General features: G+C 37.2%; 1 protein-coding gene across 1 annotated transcript in view; it reads right to left on the bottom strand.

The window, feature by feature from the left end:
- SH3RF1 (SH3 domain containing ring finger 1) overlaps positions 1–16,998 on the bottom strand; it is an 86,371-nt gene that overhangs the window by 11,165 nt on the left and 58,208 nt on the right. The window contains exons 4-8 of the mRNA XM_009951831.2: positions 13,072–13,374; positions 12,038–12,148; positions 4,754–4,908; positions 2,211–2,381; positions 1,798–2,057 (exon numbers count right to left, since the gene is read on the bottom strand). Of these exons, the coding sequence (XP_009950133.2) occupies positions 1,798–2,057; positions 2,211–2,381; positions 4,754–4,908; positions 12,038–12,148; positions 13,072–13,374 (1,000 nt within the window). The remainder of the gene's footprint in view (positions 1–1,797; positions 2,058–2,210; positions 2,382–4,753; positions 4,909–12,037; positions 12,149–13,071; positions 13,375–16,998) is intronic.

The following is a 16,998-nucleotide window of genomic DNA, read 5'->3' as shown; positions in this document are numbered from 1 at the left end:
AAGCCTCATCAAGAGAGTAACACTCAGCAAAGGTGCTAGGGAAAGCTCAAGATGATCACATTTCTAATGCTAACTAAAAAGTTCTCTGTAACATCTGAACATAAAGCAGCCATTATTGCTTCAGTTCTCAGGCCCTTGTAAGAGACAGATCTGTATTTGTGACTGAACAGTACACCTTTACACCACAATCCAATGTAAAGTTCTGTGTGACAAAAGTGTAGCCCCTTTGATTTTTCCATTTTGGACCTGAAAAGTTGGTCAGAAGTATGTTGTCGTGTTTTCCAGCTGAATGGAACTGGAAGAGCTTATTCGACTTGACAGCGGTGCAGAGATGCGGGGACAGAAAGGCCTCTGGAGCCCACAGGAGCTTTCTCCTTTGTGCTGTCACTTGCAAGCTTCTAGGCAGCTCAGAAGAAGGATTTAGAGTAGAAACCGCCTATGCCTCAAAGGCAGGAAAGTACAGCTGCTTTGCTTAGTTTCTCTTACCAGCTGCCAATAGCACCTGGTTATTTTTATTTAAAGGTGAAGATAAAGTTTTTACAGAGGACTATCACATCTGTTCCAGCCCAAGATCAGACTGGAGGAAGATGGGGCCAATTAAAGAAATAAAATATCTAAAGACATATGGACAGATCCTACCTCCAAAAGCAAAGCTGGTGCTGACATCTAAATACACACAGGGTGTTTCAGGAGATGCATGACTCTGAAGAGCGAGTGGGCTAATTCATGGATCTTGAGACCATAAGAAACAATCATCCTTAAGGGGATAACAAATAAAATCATTTGCTGCTTTTGCTTTCTCTTCTGCTCTGCCAATAAGAATCTCATGATTAAAAAAACCCCTTTGTCATGACTCTCTGAGCCAAGAGATGATAGAGGGAACAGTGGGATAGTTTGAAATTGAGTTTGGTTCGTTGGTTTTGTTTTCTTTTTTTTTTTTTTTTCTTCTTTTTTTCTTTTCTTTTCTTTTGAGGCCCTAGGAGCAACTGGAACAGATTAAGCTCCAGTTGTGTGGTATTTTCCTAGCCTGGCAAATCCACAGAGGAGTGCATGGATTTGGTAAACAAAATCTCTTGAAAACACCACTATCAATCTTTTTGGATCTGGGTTTAAATAACAAGAAGGCATGTTTCACTATGATGTGGCCTGCCCCAGACAGTAAAGGCAGAGTTATACCTGTCAGAAATACAGAATTGTATGACATAGATTGTACGGATCTTGAAGCAAACATAGCCTTAGTGTGTCAGAGCCAAAGCTGAAAGAAGTTGCATTCAAGGTTAGAGAACAAACTGGAATGCCTAAGGACCAACCCTGAGCCAGAGACCTGAAAAAGAAGAAGGAATGAATGCTAAAGGTCTTCAAAGATGTTAAGAGATAATTTAAAAGTGAATGCTAAATCAGAGCAATCTGTAGCTGTTATGCAGTTAACATGAAAAAATTAGGTATTACTCAAACGTTCTTATCACTTTTATTACTGTATGAATTGCATACGAGTGGGGAAGCTCAAAGAATGTCCCCATCCCAGATACTGCTGGAATAAAAAACATTCCATCTAAAGTACTTGCATATAAATTCCCAACAGTAGGAGTATGTACATAGACACAGCTGCTTAGAGGAGAATAATAAAAGATTCAACAATTCAGAGAGATACATTGTCATTTCAGAAAGCATTCAACTCTAAAAAATGCCTTAAAAAAAAACCCCAACACATATTTACACACACCCTGACTCCAGCCACTTGCCCAGACAGACCCTACAGTTTGTCTATGACACACAAAAAGCTTTTTTTTTTTTTACCTGTTCTAACTGCATTACGAGCCTGGTTGACTGTCATTTGTCCTGTCACGTGCATAAGGACCTTGGTTTGCGGACTAGTTTGGATGTGCGCTGCAGAAACCACAGCTGTGGGTACTGTGCTGGAGTTCACTGCCACACCATTCCCCTGGAGCTTCTGAGATGTGCCACTAGCAGTGGAAGGGCTGACCATTGTTACCACTCGTCCTGTTTGGCCAGCGGTAGACATGGGAACTTTTGTTTGTGATGCACTCGTCACTGTCCTGCCAAAATTAAAAGCAAACCACTGAAACACAACTGAAAAATGAGCTACTTACTAAAACCCGCAGCTCTTCTATTATCCAATTTTAGCATTAAATACAAGAACAGAATCATTTTGGACTTGAAACTGTTTAGATACTTGTATAAAAATATACCTTGTAACTGGAGCCACATAATTTCCAGGAAAAACACCGATCTTGCTTGTATGCATGGAAGTTCCCTTGAACCAGCCATCTTGACAACGTTCAAACACTAAGAACATTTCTCCCTTCCGCAGTTCTAGTTCATCTTCTTTTCGAGGAGTGTAAGGGTATATAGCAATATACCTAAAAGACAGGAAAGTAGATGCAATTGATAAACCTAAAACAATTGAAACCATCACTTGTGTTTTCTGGCAGAGATTCAGTCAGAGATGAGAAGGCATGGCAGAAAGGGTTATGGGTTAGTCAATCCCTCATACTGTTACAATATTAAAACAGAAAATATGGCAATATTAAGGGAAACAGTGACCATTAAGAATATCCTCCTAACTGCACTTTAATGTAATGTAGAACACTTCTAATAAGACTGTCCATTTTCTTAATTAAGTTAGTGAACTTAAACAAACTACAGATCAAACAAACTTTATCAGCTACAGATCCCAGCATATCCCACTTCTCTCTCCCTATACCTGCTCCTAGAATCTCTTACACTTTGTGACATGCCAGCTTCTTTTTGTTGGAGGGGTGGGGAGCATGAAGAAGTTCTGTTAGTTGGAAGTGAAAGAGCAGTATCAGAACTACTTTTCAAATTGCAGATTTGGAACCTCCCTGCAGTGCCAAAAAAAAGATACGTTACTAGAACTTGAAGTCTATGGGTAAGGTAGCTAGCAGTTATTCTCCTGTAAAGTTTATTTCCTTTTTTTCCTTCCAAGCAACATTAATGCATAATACAGTCCATCTGAAATCACAGTGGGAGTTCAGAAACGTTTTGCATTTTTTCTTTTTAAAAATACGTTCATAGGAAAAAAAAAAAAAGTAAAAATAAATCTGAAGCTCCTGCAGTTGCATGCTGGAATATTTCTAGGGAAGTCTTCAAATAAGACTGCACACTAACTACTAACACATTAAGAAGCGATACTGTTTTAACCACCACAGTGTTCTATTTTCTGCCACAGTTTGAACATAGGAAAATTGTTTAAACCGTTTATATAAAAATGTTTCTATAATTATGGACTCAGACCTATGGGAAATAGCATTCTAATAAATCACATTTTCTCAAAAAGAATATACTTTTCACAAGAGGCATCCAATTAGGGTAGACTATCCTCTTTTTTGAAAAAGGATCCACAATTACTTGCAATGATAATCTTTCCCACTCCCCTTGTAACCCCAAAGGTAAAAAAGCAGCTTTACAAAACATTTTTCCATCAAAATTTTCTCCTGCGCACAGCAACAATAGCATTAACTGTACATTTCTCCTTTCTGCATTATATTTTTGTTCCTTGCTGTCCATGAAGGAACCTTTGCAATATCTGCAAAAAGGCTCTAAAGGCAATATAGGTACCTGGTAAAGCAAGTCCAAAATACGCTTTAAAGGCAACATATGACACACTGGTAACAAAAGGCTTCGCTTTTAGGGGTGATCTACAAAGCCACATACTGAAGTTCTATGGGAAAGCAACTGATGTGCTTTAATTGGTGTTCAGTAACTTCCCTTTTAGTTAAATCATTCCAAATTTCATTAGTATCCTCATATAGAGCAACCCTTTGAAGATGGAGGATGGGAATAAATGAGATGTGAACTTGATTAACTGCACTAAGCACAATAATCCATAAGAAGCAGTGTTAAAATGCTTGACACCAAAGAAACAGCCCAAATCCAGATGCACGTGCTATACAAGAAGGGCACCCTTTTGGAGTCGGAGTAAACCTGGTGGGAAGATAAAGACACACAACAAAAGCAGTCCCTGCATTATGCAAACATGTTAGTTATTAGATGGTTCAGCCACTCCTGAATTTTATTTTTCCTTTTATCATTCTTATTCTTTAAGCTGCACACAAAGAAGTTTCCAAGAAAGATGTTGTAGAAGCACATGTTAATATACAAAATATTTTCACCCAGAACGATGACGCACATTTGCTTGTATTACAAGTGTGAAGACATAATGCTAACTAGCAGCTTTCTGCCTTCATTCCAAATTGCCATCCACTAATTAAGTGAACTGTAGAATCTTCAGTCAAATTTCAATTGCAACTTACATAAGCAGTCTGACAATGACAGGCTAATATAACAGCCTAAACGAAATACAGCACTTTCTGTGTTTTGACAGAAGTTACTCCATATGAGAGTAGCCTTTTCATACCATACTTAACAGAAAACATTGAATAAATTCACTCCAGTATTTGCCACTTACAAGTTATACAGTCTTCATCGCTAACTCAAGGATTCATTCATCTCCTGCATGATAAATACTTCATATTTTTGAAGTGAGTCCTTTCTATACACAGCAACAGCTGATTATATTTACCCAAGACATAAATCACTCTGAGTATGAAGGCTGTTTGGGGATATCACCTTTATGTACGCCTTGTTGCTTTTGTTCCGAGCTTTCTGGGAATTCTAGCAGAACGTAGCCAGCTGGCATAATGTAAGTACATGTCAAGTTACTGATCTTGTTCCATTTTCCTGACTGGTGAAAAGTTTCAGTTTTACTTACACACTTGGACGAGTCTGTGGTCGTAAATGTGCCATTTGGTCAGTTGATCCTGATGCAGGCCTTTGTATTACACTTGCAGTCTGAGGTCCAGAAGAGGCGGATGCAATGATTGCAGCAGACAAGAGAGGTGGTGGCGGAAGTGGGGGATTCATATTCTGATTTTACGAGAACAAAAAAGGAACAGCAACAAATGATCAATAATGCCTGATGAGCTGAATTAGCTGCAAAAATGTATGATATTCTAAGGAAATGGGAAAAAAACAGCCGAATTCAGTATTCCTTTACCTACTGGTACGATATAAATGGAGAGTTAGATTTGTCTGTATTTCTCTTTTTCCAGTTTAAAATCTTGAAGTCTTGGCAGCTAATGAAGCAAATAACAAGCAAACGCTCAGCACAGCAAAACCAGAAAGCATTGTTTCTAATTATAACATCTTTAGGATAGGACTCGACAAAAATTCAGAAGCCTTGCAGGAGGTAGATTTTGCATCCTACTGCTGACTGTACTTCAAAACATGATTGTTTTTGTAACCCGAAGCTGAAACATAATATACAATTCAGCAGCAGTGCACCCAAAACCCACCCCTTCTGGGGGAAATTCTCTTTTGATGTATGGGTTACAAAAGGGAGCACAATATGAGACCATAGTTGCTGAGCTATTGTTACCACTTTCTCCTATTCTTCTAGTTTAAAGAGCTCGCTTTTGAAATTCAGTATTATCAAGATTGGTAATCTTTAACAAACACACCAGTAATAAGGCACAGTTCCTTTACAGGCAGATGGTAAAGGGGGTCCTGCCTACAGGCTTCTATGCCTTTTGAGAATCAATGGAGCAATTGTTACCTTCTGCTCTGTAAAGCCTCAGACAATTCTTTGGGACCTTGTGTACTGACACTCCTGGGAAAAGTCTCTCACAAAAGGTGAACTTTTCCTCCCCCTCTTCCAAAAATAATTATTTGTGTTATAATGCACCAAAAAAAAAAGTAATAAAAACCCTCCAACATTTGAAAATGTAAAACTGAATTAATTTCAAACACAATCTTCAACTTAACACAATCCTTTAAGACTGAAACAAAACTCTAAACCACAACACTTCAGGTTTAGAAAACCATGTAACAAAAATACAAATTAACAAAACATCCTGGAGTATTGCCTGGCTTTTCCATGCAGAGCAGTATATTATCAGTTTGGAAAATATATAATTGAAAGTCATTTTAATTCCCCTCAAACAGCCTACTTCAAAAGGGTTTTTTTTTTTTTGGCTTTCTAAACAAAAATCTACAAGGAAAGTAAGTTTTAGTTCTACACCGTGTGATTATTACCTCACTGCATTTGGTGAAAGTGTTAATAAAAAAGACAGCTCTCTGAATTAGTCTTATGCTGTCAAGACATAGTAAAGAACTGCATGATTAAAAGACTTCACATCTAGTGAAAACTGATTAAGTCATAGTTTTTCAGTCAAAAGTCTTACACTTAGTTATTATATAAATTCCACAGTACATTGTGAAATATTCCTATTTTATTTAAAGCATTTTTTCTGATTGTACATTAACAATGTCTTAGGACCAAATAGGCCTCCCCTCTCCAACATAAAGCAGACATGACCTGCTGAAGAAACATCACTGTTAGCTTTGGTACTAATAATTGCGTTACTTGCACTTCACATTCTAGATCCCCATCTATCCAACAACCTTTTTAAAATATCTTGATAATTCATACTGAAATACCAACATTTCTTTTTCAGTTGCTTTACAGCAGAAGTTATTTCCTGCTCCCAGTCAGCTTCAACAAATGTCTTGGCTAAATCCAATCTGAATGTGACCATCTAACTTTTAAGCAACCTGTATATAGAATATAAATTCAAATCTTTTTTTAGACATCTAGATTCCTTCATACATGGTAGAACCTGTAAATCCACATTAGGAGACGATTAGCTGGAAATCTTTAAAATTAAACCTATTCATGCACAATATCAAGGTTGTCACGATTCAACACTTCCTGCATCTGTAAAGATAGAAACGTTGGGTGTTGTATTTTATCCATTTGAACACGCAATATACATTGAATTTTTAGCTGCAATAAAGGCACCTTCCCAGTTCCATTTTATTCTGCTTTATTCAGGTTCTGCTCCCCTCCCCATGTCTATTACTATGGTAATAAAACCTGCAGTGAGCCACAGCCCAATTAAACTCCTAAAGACTTGGCAAGTACTTAGAAATCTAAATAAACTACCTGATAGGCTTTAGAGGACTAAGGCTCCTCAGCTTGCACTGCTACAACTTCATAAAATAGATCCAAATTCTCCAGCGAAATTTTCAAGTTTTTTTCTGGCATGTAACCATTTTTCTAGCTATTCAGAAACATACCTACCTCTAGAGCACAAGCTAGTTTTGATGGTTCCTATATTCAACATTCTGTAAAAGAATATATGCAAACCCCACATAATTCAATAAAATATGCTTATAAAAATAATTAAGAGTATTTTAGGTAGCTAAGGGGGAAAAATTGAAAGTTTTTGCAACTACTTTTCAGATAAGTGAACTTTTCAAGCATATAAACCAGCACAGAAGTGAGAAATTTCTTTTAATTGGTAGAGGAAACGTTAAATAATTTGATACTTAGCTTATGTAAAAACTTCAAATAGTATCTATACTCATGCTCTAGAAACACGTACATATTACTAAGTTTAAACGTAATTAGGCTGCGTTCCCATATCAATCAACTGAAGATCAATAATCAGCTCACCCAAAGAACAACAAAAGGCACAGCAGTGGAAAAAAAACACTAACTGTCTTCACTCCCACAAGGTCTAGGAAAAAAATATATGACTTGCAAAATCCCCTGAAGACTAACAAATTAAGGCTCATGTTTAACAAAATTCCTAAACTATAAATATACATTATCAAGAACAGGCCTCATACCCCATTTCAAAGTCAACATACTAAATTTACAGAGGTAGCAATATGGATATCTAGGTTGATCGCAGTCCAAAATACTTTCAAACTTCTCAAGAGACTGTAAAGGCAGAATGAAAGGAAGGCAAGTTACCTGCTGTTGCTACATTCTGTTTTTCTTCTGCTGCTTTTGATAACTCTTAACTTTGCTGTGGTATATTTTTGTCTCTGTTTTTCCCATATCATGGTTCAAATCACATACTTCCTTTAAGAGTTTTTTCAGCAAAATCTATGGCAACTAGATCTCCTCCATTAGATAACTACTTTATAAATTACATCCAAGAATTTCCTCCAAGTAAATGAGCCTTACATAATCGTACGTGCATATTTTCACCCAACTATTGAACTTGCCATCTGCTATTTATATTTTATAAAGAACTTCAAATATACTAAGCACCTACAAGGTTCAAAAATGCCAGTGGCCAAGAAGAGCAGACCAATTACGTCCCCATTAAGGGCAAAGTTGTGGTTTGAAGTTCCAGAGAAGAGTGTAAGTGATAATATCACAGTCAAAAGCCTCAGCTGTGAGAGGTTTGTCTCAGTTCATAGCTTCTTCAATTTCAAAGAATAAAATCTCAAAACACAAAACAAGAATTAATGCTGCCAGCTGAAGAACTGCTGCTGTAAAAGAAAACTTTTAAATAAATTATCACAGGTTTTCCAAATGCAAATTAAAATTTGCTTAAGTGATACAAGCAGCAGATAGTGTATATGGTCATTTGACATAAACACTCTCATTTCTAAGACTTATCTTAATTTTGACTGCAAATTCATACAACATTTGGTACCAAATAGCATCTACAAAAGTTCATTATGGACAAAGTAAAATTAGTACAACTGCCATTTTTTGAACCACCATAACATTTCCCCAAACAACAATGTAACAAACTAAAATGGGATCCTATACATGTACACAGATAAAAAACTCACACGCTTCTTTGGGCTAGGAATTATCTCAGCTGTCTTAAGAGAAACTTACTACCCAACAAGGCAGCTCAAGAGGGTATTTCCAGAAGGGAAACATCTGGAGAGACAAAAGCATGACTTTCTCTCTTGACCTGTCAGAACCGTTCTGCACATTTCTAAAACTAAAACAAGAGTTTATGAAGCAAGAGGAAAAGTGGACGTAAAAGACACACTTCACAGCCCGTGACTATAAACTGCATCATCATCTAATATCATCTGTAGTAAAAGAACACAGGAACAACCTGACTATAGTCTGAGCTGCCAGCTTGTATTTTAGTCATGCTGAAAACAAGCCAAGAAGAAACAGAACATTATATACAGAAGGTTACTGACTTTTAAAGAGGGTAGCAGAGAATAATTCAGATTGTCAATGAGAATTATATGCCTAATTGGAAACATAACCAGGAACATGGTTATCACAAAGAGAAAGTAGCACTCCAGGATATGGGATGATCATGTGGCAGGACTTTCACTCCATGCTGCATTTACCACTGTAATTTAATTCCTGTGGGTACCAATGGTGAGATTGCTTTTGAACAAGCTTGTGCAACTAAAGCACCCAAGGTGGTTTAATAACTTTGCACCAGCACCAAAATAAAGTATTTTTCAATGTTGGCATCAAAGAAACAATTACTGATTCATAATAAAAACAAAAGTGTTTGTTATTGAGAGGAAAAGAGGAAAAAAAAAAAAAAGGCAAATTCTGACAGAACTTTTGAAATTATGCTTTGAATCTTGTCTACCCCCATCCTGCCCAAAAGGTATCTCAGCCACAAATCAAATCAACTACTCAACGTTTTCAGCACGTATGTCAGCTAGACTTGTATTCTGCCTAACAGCACAAATGATACCAAAACTGATTTTGTTTGCTCAGTTCTCACAGGTATTTTCTGAAGGACAGAATGAAAGAAGTATAAAAAATTATGCGGATCAGTATATAAGCAGTTAATTGTCTCTAGTATTACATATACACCTCATATGCAAAAAAAAAAAAAAAGGACCTGGGGGTCGCTTCCTGGTGGATGCCAATTTGAACATGAGTCAACAATGTGCCCCTGTGGCAAGGAAGGGCAATTCTGGGCTTCATTAGTAGGAGTCTTGCTAGCAGGTCAAGGGAGGTGATCCTTTCCCTCTCCTCTGCACTGATGAGACCAAGCCAGTTCTGGGCTTCCCAGTGTAAGAGACATATGGACATACTGGAGAGTCCAGCGAAGAGCTACTAAGATAATTAGGGGACTGGAGCATCTTTCCTATGAGGAAAGGCTGAGAGAGCGGTGACTGTTTGGCCTAGAGAAAGCTCAGGAGGAATCTCATCAACACACATAAGTACCTGAAGGGAAGGTACAAAGATGATGGAGCCATGCTCTTTTCAGTAGTGCCCCATGAAACACAAACTGAAACACAGAAGGTTCAGTCTGAGTATCAGGAAACTGTTTTTCACTGTGAGGGTGACAGAGCACTGGCACAGGTTGCCCACAGAGGTTGTGGAGTCTCCATCCTTGGAGGTACTCAAAAGCCCTCTGGACATCATGCTGGGCAACTGGCTCTGCAAGGCAAGATGGCCCTGCTTGGGCAGAGAGGTTAGACTGAAAGACCTCCAGAGGTCCCTTTCAACCTCAACCTCTCTGTGACATTAAAATATTAATCTAAATATAAGGAGATTATTAATTGGTTCCAGATTAGCATACATTTAACAGTAGGATTGCACAGATGATCCACAGATTGAAGGAAGTCATTAGCAATGAAAGGACACAGCATTGCTACAGTGCAACCTGCATTACTCAGTAAGGCAGGGCAACAGCACACTGTGTGATTGTCAATAATAAGGTCACCTCTGTGAAGAGCAAAGAATGTGAAATGCATTTACGTGGATGAGTGCAATTACCACATCACTAATGACGCTGAAAATTTGTGGGGTCGTGATGAATATTTAGCTGAATGTAAACTTTGTGCTACAAGCAGGCCAAATGAATGGATACAAATTCTCAAGATATAAATATCAGACTAATAGGATAAAAGTAAAAGGGTCATACTATCAATATTTGCATCACTGATAAAGACCATGCAGTACTGTACCAGTTCTGGAATGCACTTACAATGGGCTTACCAGGCCAGAAGGAAGTGCTGGAGATAATTCAGAAGATAGCATCATAATTTTAAGGATTGAAAAACAGAATCACAAAGGAAGCTGTCAAAATGCAACCTCTCAGCTGCAACCAAAGCCACACCTAAGCATTTACTTAAATGACAAAAAGTTGGTAACAGAAGACACAATTCTGCCTTCGATTTTGCAGACCAATGTGTAAAATGATCTAGTCGCCAAAAGATGAAAACAAACCCAGACATATTTAGAGCAAGGCTATTCATCATGTTTTACTTGCTTTAAAGACTGCAAGGGTAATTACACACCTAAACAGGATTAAGCCTTGGGTTTTTTTGTTTGGGTTGTTTGGGTTGTTTTTTTAAACTAAATGAAGACGTATTATTTAACTGCCTACTCCCCTCTCCCCCAAGTCAGGGGCACAACTTTTGGCCTCGAAACAAGAATTAAATTTCGAGAATTCCTATGATCAAAATTAAGACTCATTAAATTCCTCGAAGATCTCTGAAAACTGGTATCCACAATATTTACTGCAGTAAAGGTCAGGCTCTGATAAATGCAGTATGATATAGGACATTCCAGAGCTCCACCACAACCATAGCAAAATAAAGAATTTCAGTTGGTTTTGGAATGAAATCCTACACTTTTTGAAGACAACGTGATTTCCATTGCCCAAAGGAAACAGCACTGCAATGTATTCCTTCCCTTAAAAGATGGCCATTTGCAACAGTTTTTCAAACTGATCTCCAAGAACCTAACTTAGACACGCTAGATAGGTTCTTCATCTGCCACAGGTGTACATACAAATAAAATCACCTTATTTAACTAGAAGAAAGTAGGGTTTTGAAACATTTTGGAGGAGCTTGATAATACTGAGTTAAGTAGGACAGAAATATCTGGCAGCTATAGTCTCAAGTTGATGTTTTTTTTTGTTAGATCATGTTTGTTTCCCCTACCCTTCCCCCTAGCATAATCTCTTTCCTACTCATGCTGAAAAGAAACACCATTCTGGAAGGAAGTGTTGTTCTTGTGTTCACTACAGAGAAATGGCAGAAGAAAGCTGGAGAAATAGATATACATGACAGCATGCAAACATTATTGTATCAAAAATGCTTTTGCTATAGTTCAACTTATAGCATTGTCTATCACCGTAAAATCATAATTTCAAATCAGTGAATCAGAACTCAAGAAAATGAAAAAAAAAAAAAGACTGTACAGACAAAAGCTAAATGAGAAGGCTGAGTTTTCTTAAATGGTACTTACACCAAGAGCAGCTTGGTAGGTAACTTCTGATGGGAAGGTAAATGAAGGCCCTGTTGTGACTGGGCTGCTAGGGGGTGGAGTCACAATTAGCCCCGTAGTACCGATATGAACCTGTCAAATAAAAAAAAAAAACCAGCAAGGTCAGTTCCGTGTAGTTTAATGAGAGCTGGATTTGACACAGCTGTAAACTTCATGGCCAAAACCACCAGTACTCTACTACCTGTAACTTCAGACTAGAACTAATTTTTTTTTGTTAAGATACTCACACAAACAGTATTGGATCACACTGCTTACTTTTTTTTTTCCCCCTGACATTTTTGAAACTTTGGAGATATACTGAACTAGCAATGTGAAACACACTTTTACCAACATCAGTTTTGGTTTTGTCCATAAAAGGCTGTCAGGTCCTAAAGACATGCAAACAGATCATATTTACTAGCTCTTGTAAAATGACATCAACACTTCTTAGTCTCCATTACTATCTCATCTCCCAAAATGTAATCTCTATGTGAAACAGACAATTGTTCATGAACTATCATAGCTTGTAATTAAAAGCTTTGAAGAAACATAAGAGTAACAAATAAATAAAGCCAGGTAAGTATTTCTACTTACTGCGATCAGATTAATACGGTACATTTCTGGAACTCATGTAATATTAAAGTGGAATTTACCTTCTACTTGCACGCATTTTATTAATATCAGTATTATATTCCATTTAGGGAAAAATCAAGAAATTAAATCCCTCCAGTTTCCACAGTTTAATAAAAATCTTTGTGGCACTTAAGAAATTAACAACTGTGAAAAAATTAGCTTACAAGACCAAAAATATTTGCTATCATTGTATAAGAAGTGTTATAAAATGTTTACCTTAAATGCTCTCATGTTGGAAGATAAACTTCGTGAAAGCATACATTAGTATTAATTACATATAATTCATAATTTGAAGATCAGAAGCCTTTATAGTTACTTTTAAAAAAATAAAGAAATTTAAAAAAAACCCACACATGATTTATATTTGATTCCATGTAAATTACCTGAGAAGGGGCACTACAGGAAAGTCCTGTCAGCTCACTTATGCGGGCTGCGGCGGTTGGGTTGCTGGAGCTGATGAGGACAGGAGGACTAATTTCCATTGAGTGGCGGTTCTGAGAAGACTGTGAAGACTTGTTGGACATAGTGAGGGAGGTAAAAGAGTGACGTTTTTTGGTGTTTTTCTTAGTATCAGTGTGCTTTTGTGTTGAATTGTTGTGGGCTGCCCCAGAGGTACCTTCTCCAGAGTCAACAGCAGAACCTGAGGGCTTATCCAATTCTATCAGCTGTTTGGCTGCTGTGTTAAACTTCAAAAGACAGTAACACATTAGTATTTTTTAATTTATAAAATCACCTGAATATTACACCACCAAAAAAAAATCTATTTTCTTTTAATCATAATATAATTTAAATCACGCAACTTAAAACTGTGACATACTGACCTACTCTACTAGTTGGTCACTATAGAGTGACAAGTTTTTCACTACCAACTCAACACACTTAATGTTGGGCTAGTGTGGACTACCCATCAGAGATAAAATTTCAATCAAGAAAGGACATCATGCTCTAGCCCAGACATGGATTAATTCAGCAATATCCACTGCCTGTGTCATCTAGAAGTCAGACTAAATCACAGTGGTCCCCTTTGACGTTACAGCACAAAAACCTGTATCACAAAACTTCTTGAACGTTCATTTAATTTTAAGCCTTTTTTTTTTGGTTTGTTTGTATGACACAAACCTACAGCTTTGCATGGGGCTCTTGAAGACACTCCTCCTAGTACCCCTTAGTATTTATGCACATATCTTTAACACTACCAGTAATAAAAAACCAGGCTTCCTAAATGCAGATTTAAGAACATAACAGGACAGACTGAATATCCAGCTATACCAGTATACTGCCTGATACTATACAAACATGAGACAGCATAAGGAGAAAAGAAACATATATTGGCAATTCTGTGGAAATATCTTCTCAGCTTCTGAATTTTCCAATGCAGAGGCAGTATCTCTATGCCTAAGAATACTCAAATGTATTTTTCTTTTTTTAAGCTTACCTAAGGAATTTTTGTTCACAATGAAATTTTCTGTTTATAATTTGTTACAACAATATTATATTAAATGCAATCAAATCCTTCCTTTCCAATGAAGAAATACGGAAACACACATATTTTTTTCTTACAATGAAATGTAATCTATGTAAAAGAGAGGGAGGGGGAAACACCAACCAAACAAAAACCCCTACATTTTTCACAAACCCTTTATTTCCAGAAAATATTATTTACCGTTTAGAGCTATCGGAAATAATGACAGAATTCCCATTTATTCATGAGTTGAAGTAACCCCAGCACCAGTTTTCTGAACGAGATAACTAATGTTAGTATGTACCACTAAATATGAACACTGTTACTTGGATAAGTGTAGCCAACTATGAAGACACCGACAAAGTTCAAAACTAGAACTACTAGAACAATGAGTTGACATAAAAACCTACTAGGATGTAACAGCAGAAAAACTAAAATTATGAAATGCTTGAAGAGGAAGAACTACCTAGAACATACTACAGTGGAAGAGGGGCCATAATGGAGGATAAAGGATACAAAGATGAGGGTGTAGAATTTTTTCCTAAATGTTCTTATCATTGGTCCTTTAGAAGGCAGCTGAAGTGAACAGGAAGGATAGGAGAAGACAACATCACAGTAGTAAACATTCCTAAGAAAAGGTGGACGATAGATTTTCCTTTGTGCCAATACTGGACATGGATCATATACACAAACTTGTGTAGTAAGAAAACATAACGATACAGCTTTCTCCAATTAACTTGCAAGCCCATTACTTAGATTTTTTTTTTTTTATTATTAAATTTTAAATTGAGTGTACATACTTTTAACAGACCAGTAAAAAAAAAAAAAGGGGGGTTTTGCCTGTTACAAGGCTGAAGGATACCAAAGAGCCTGAAGAATACAAGAGTGCTCAAACATTGGAACAGGCTGCCCAGGGAAGTGGTGGAGTCATCATCCCTGAAAGTGTTCAAAAAATGTGTTGATGTAGCACTTCAGGACATGGTTTAGTGGGCATGGTGGTGTTGGGTTGACGGTTAGACTTGATGACCTCAAAGGTCTATTCCAACTCAATGATTCTGTAACTAGAAAATAAGACCAAAAAAGCCTGCTCTGCTACTCATCCCTGCCAGCGTCCTATCCTTCACCATGGAAGAGCATGCAGGCTTTTCAAAGACTAATCATTTTATGTACCTTGCACATTTTATTTTTTCCAACTTAGACTGAAATTCTTCATGTCCTTCCTGAGAATCTGTGTCTTCCACATTGTCTTATACAATGGCTGCAACCACTTCTATTCTTATGTAATCTACTCCCTTATTTAGCAGGAAGCCTGTTCACAAATCATGCAGAGAAAGCAGTACTTATTTCCAAAACAAGAACTACCTAATTGGAAAAGTTAAGGGATCACCCAGGAATAAAAACCAAAAACACCACCAAAAGCCACTCTGCTAAAAGCACCCGGAGGTACCCGTTACGCCTAATTATGTTTACCTCCTGCATCTATTAATGCCTGCAGAATCTCATTTCTCTACACAGTGAGCAACCTATTAAAGAAAAGTTAAGGCTTGCCCATGGGATTGATACAAGGCTGATTCAAATACAGGCAACACATTGAGCTTTCTTATGTAAAGAAGCAAGCACAGGACAGCAGCATGAACCTAAACATGGAAGAGAAGTGATTACTGACTTTTTCTTAGAAGTAACCTTAGGACAGCAATAGTTGCAGAATACTTTGCAGACTGCAGTTTACTTCTTCCTTGAAAAATGAAGAACTTGCATGCATTGTCCAATTAAATGGCTAGCAGCCATTCAAGGTCACCATGGGAATGCTATGAAGTGTTTCCATACAGCATTCCTTCCTGCAACTATTTGTATTCTTGCAGGGGGATTTCCCCTAAATTTATTCCCACATTTTCTACGTCAGCTGTTTTCCTGAACAGATTTATTTGAACCAAAGCTTCTTTACTTTAACTTTTACATTCACATTGATTTGCTTTTTTTCCATTCAACAAAATCTTTACTGTAAAAGGTAGCCTTAAATCCAGTTCCTCTTCTGTCCAAAACCCAGGAAGCAGAACAACTTTCCAAACAGGGACAAGACAGAGGCGGCCAGCTGAGCCGTGTCTCAGTGCTGCAGTAGGGCTCGAGACTAGCAGATAGCTTCCGCCTGCTTGCAGCCGGATGGAGAAATTATCAAGTAGACTACCATGCAAGACCTCTTTCAGGGTCTCTTACAGTTGTGCTTTACTGTACTTATTTTACAAATGAATTCACGTCTTCACTCACACGTAGACAAGTTAGAATTCAAGTATCATCACTTTCTGAAATTAAGTGAAAACGCCATCTTGTCCCTCAAACGATCTTTGTATTCATGTTCATCCAAAGTTTTTATTTATGCAATTTTACTACATCACCATATGTCAAGGATTTATTTTTCCATGTTACCAACACTACTATTAGTCAAATTCCAATTTCTAGACATTTCACTTTCACATGTATTTGGAAACAAAGGACTAAGTGTGTAAGTGGAACGAAGGCAAACGTTGTCCTTATCTGATGTTGTTATTTTCGCTAAACATCATCCTGGAAGACAGGTAATAGCTTAGAAACTTAAATTCAGCTTTGCAATTAAAGTTCCGGAACACATATTTTATCCAAACTAGCAGAAGAATCATTTCACAAACCTTAAACAGATCACAATCACGAGCAAAGGTTCATATTAATTTCTGAAACAAATGAAATGGTTCCGTATTGTAGTTTTTGTTTAATCAAAACTATGATGCTCAGAACTTGTCATTGGAATGATAATATTAAGATTATCACATTCAAATATAGTGGGTATTACACTATAATTTTCTACTCAAAACTA

This window comes from Leptosomus discolor, chromosome 4, assembly GCF_034619465.1.
Source record: "Leptosomus discolor isolate bLepDis1 chromosome 4, bLepDis1.hap2, whole genome shotgun sequence".
Classification (NCBI taxonomy): Eukaryota; Metazoa; Chordata; class Aves; order Leptosomiformes; family Leptosomidae; genus Leptosomus; species Leptosomus discolor.
Note: the sequence above shows the minus strand (reverse complement) of the source record. Positions and strands in the feature narration are given on the sequence as shown.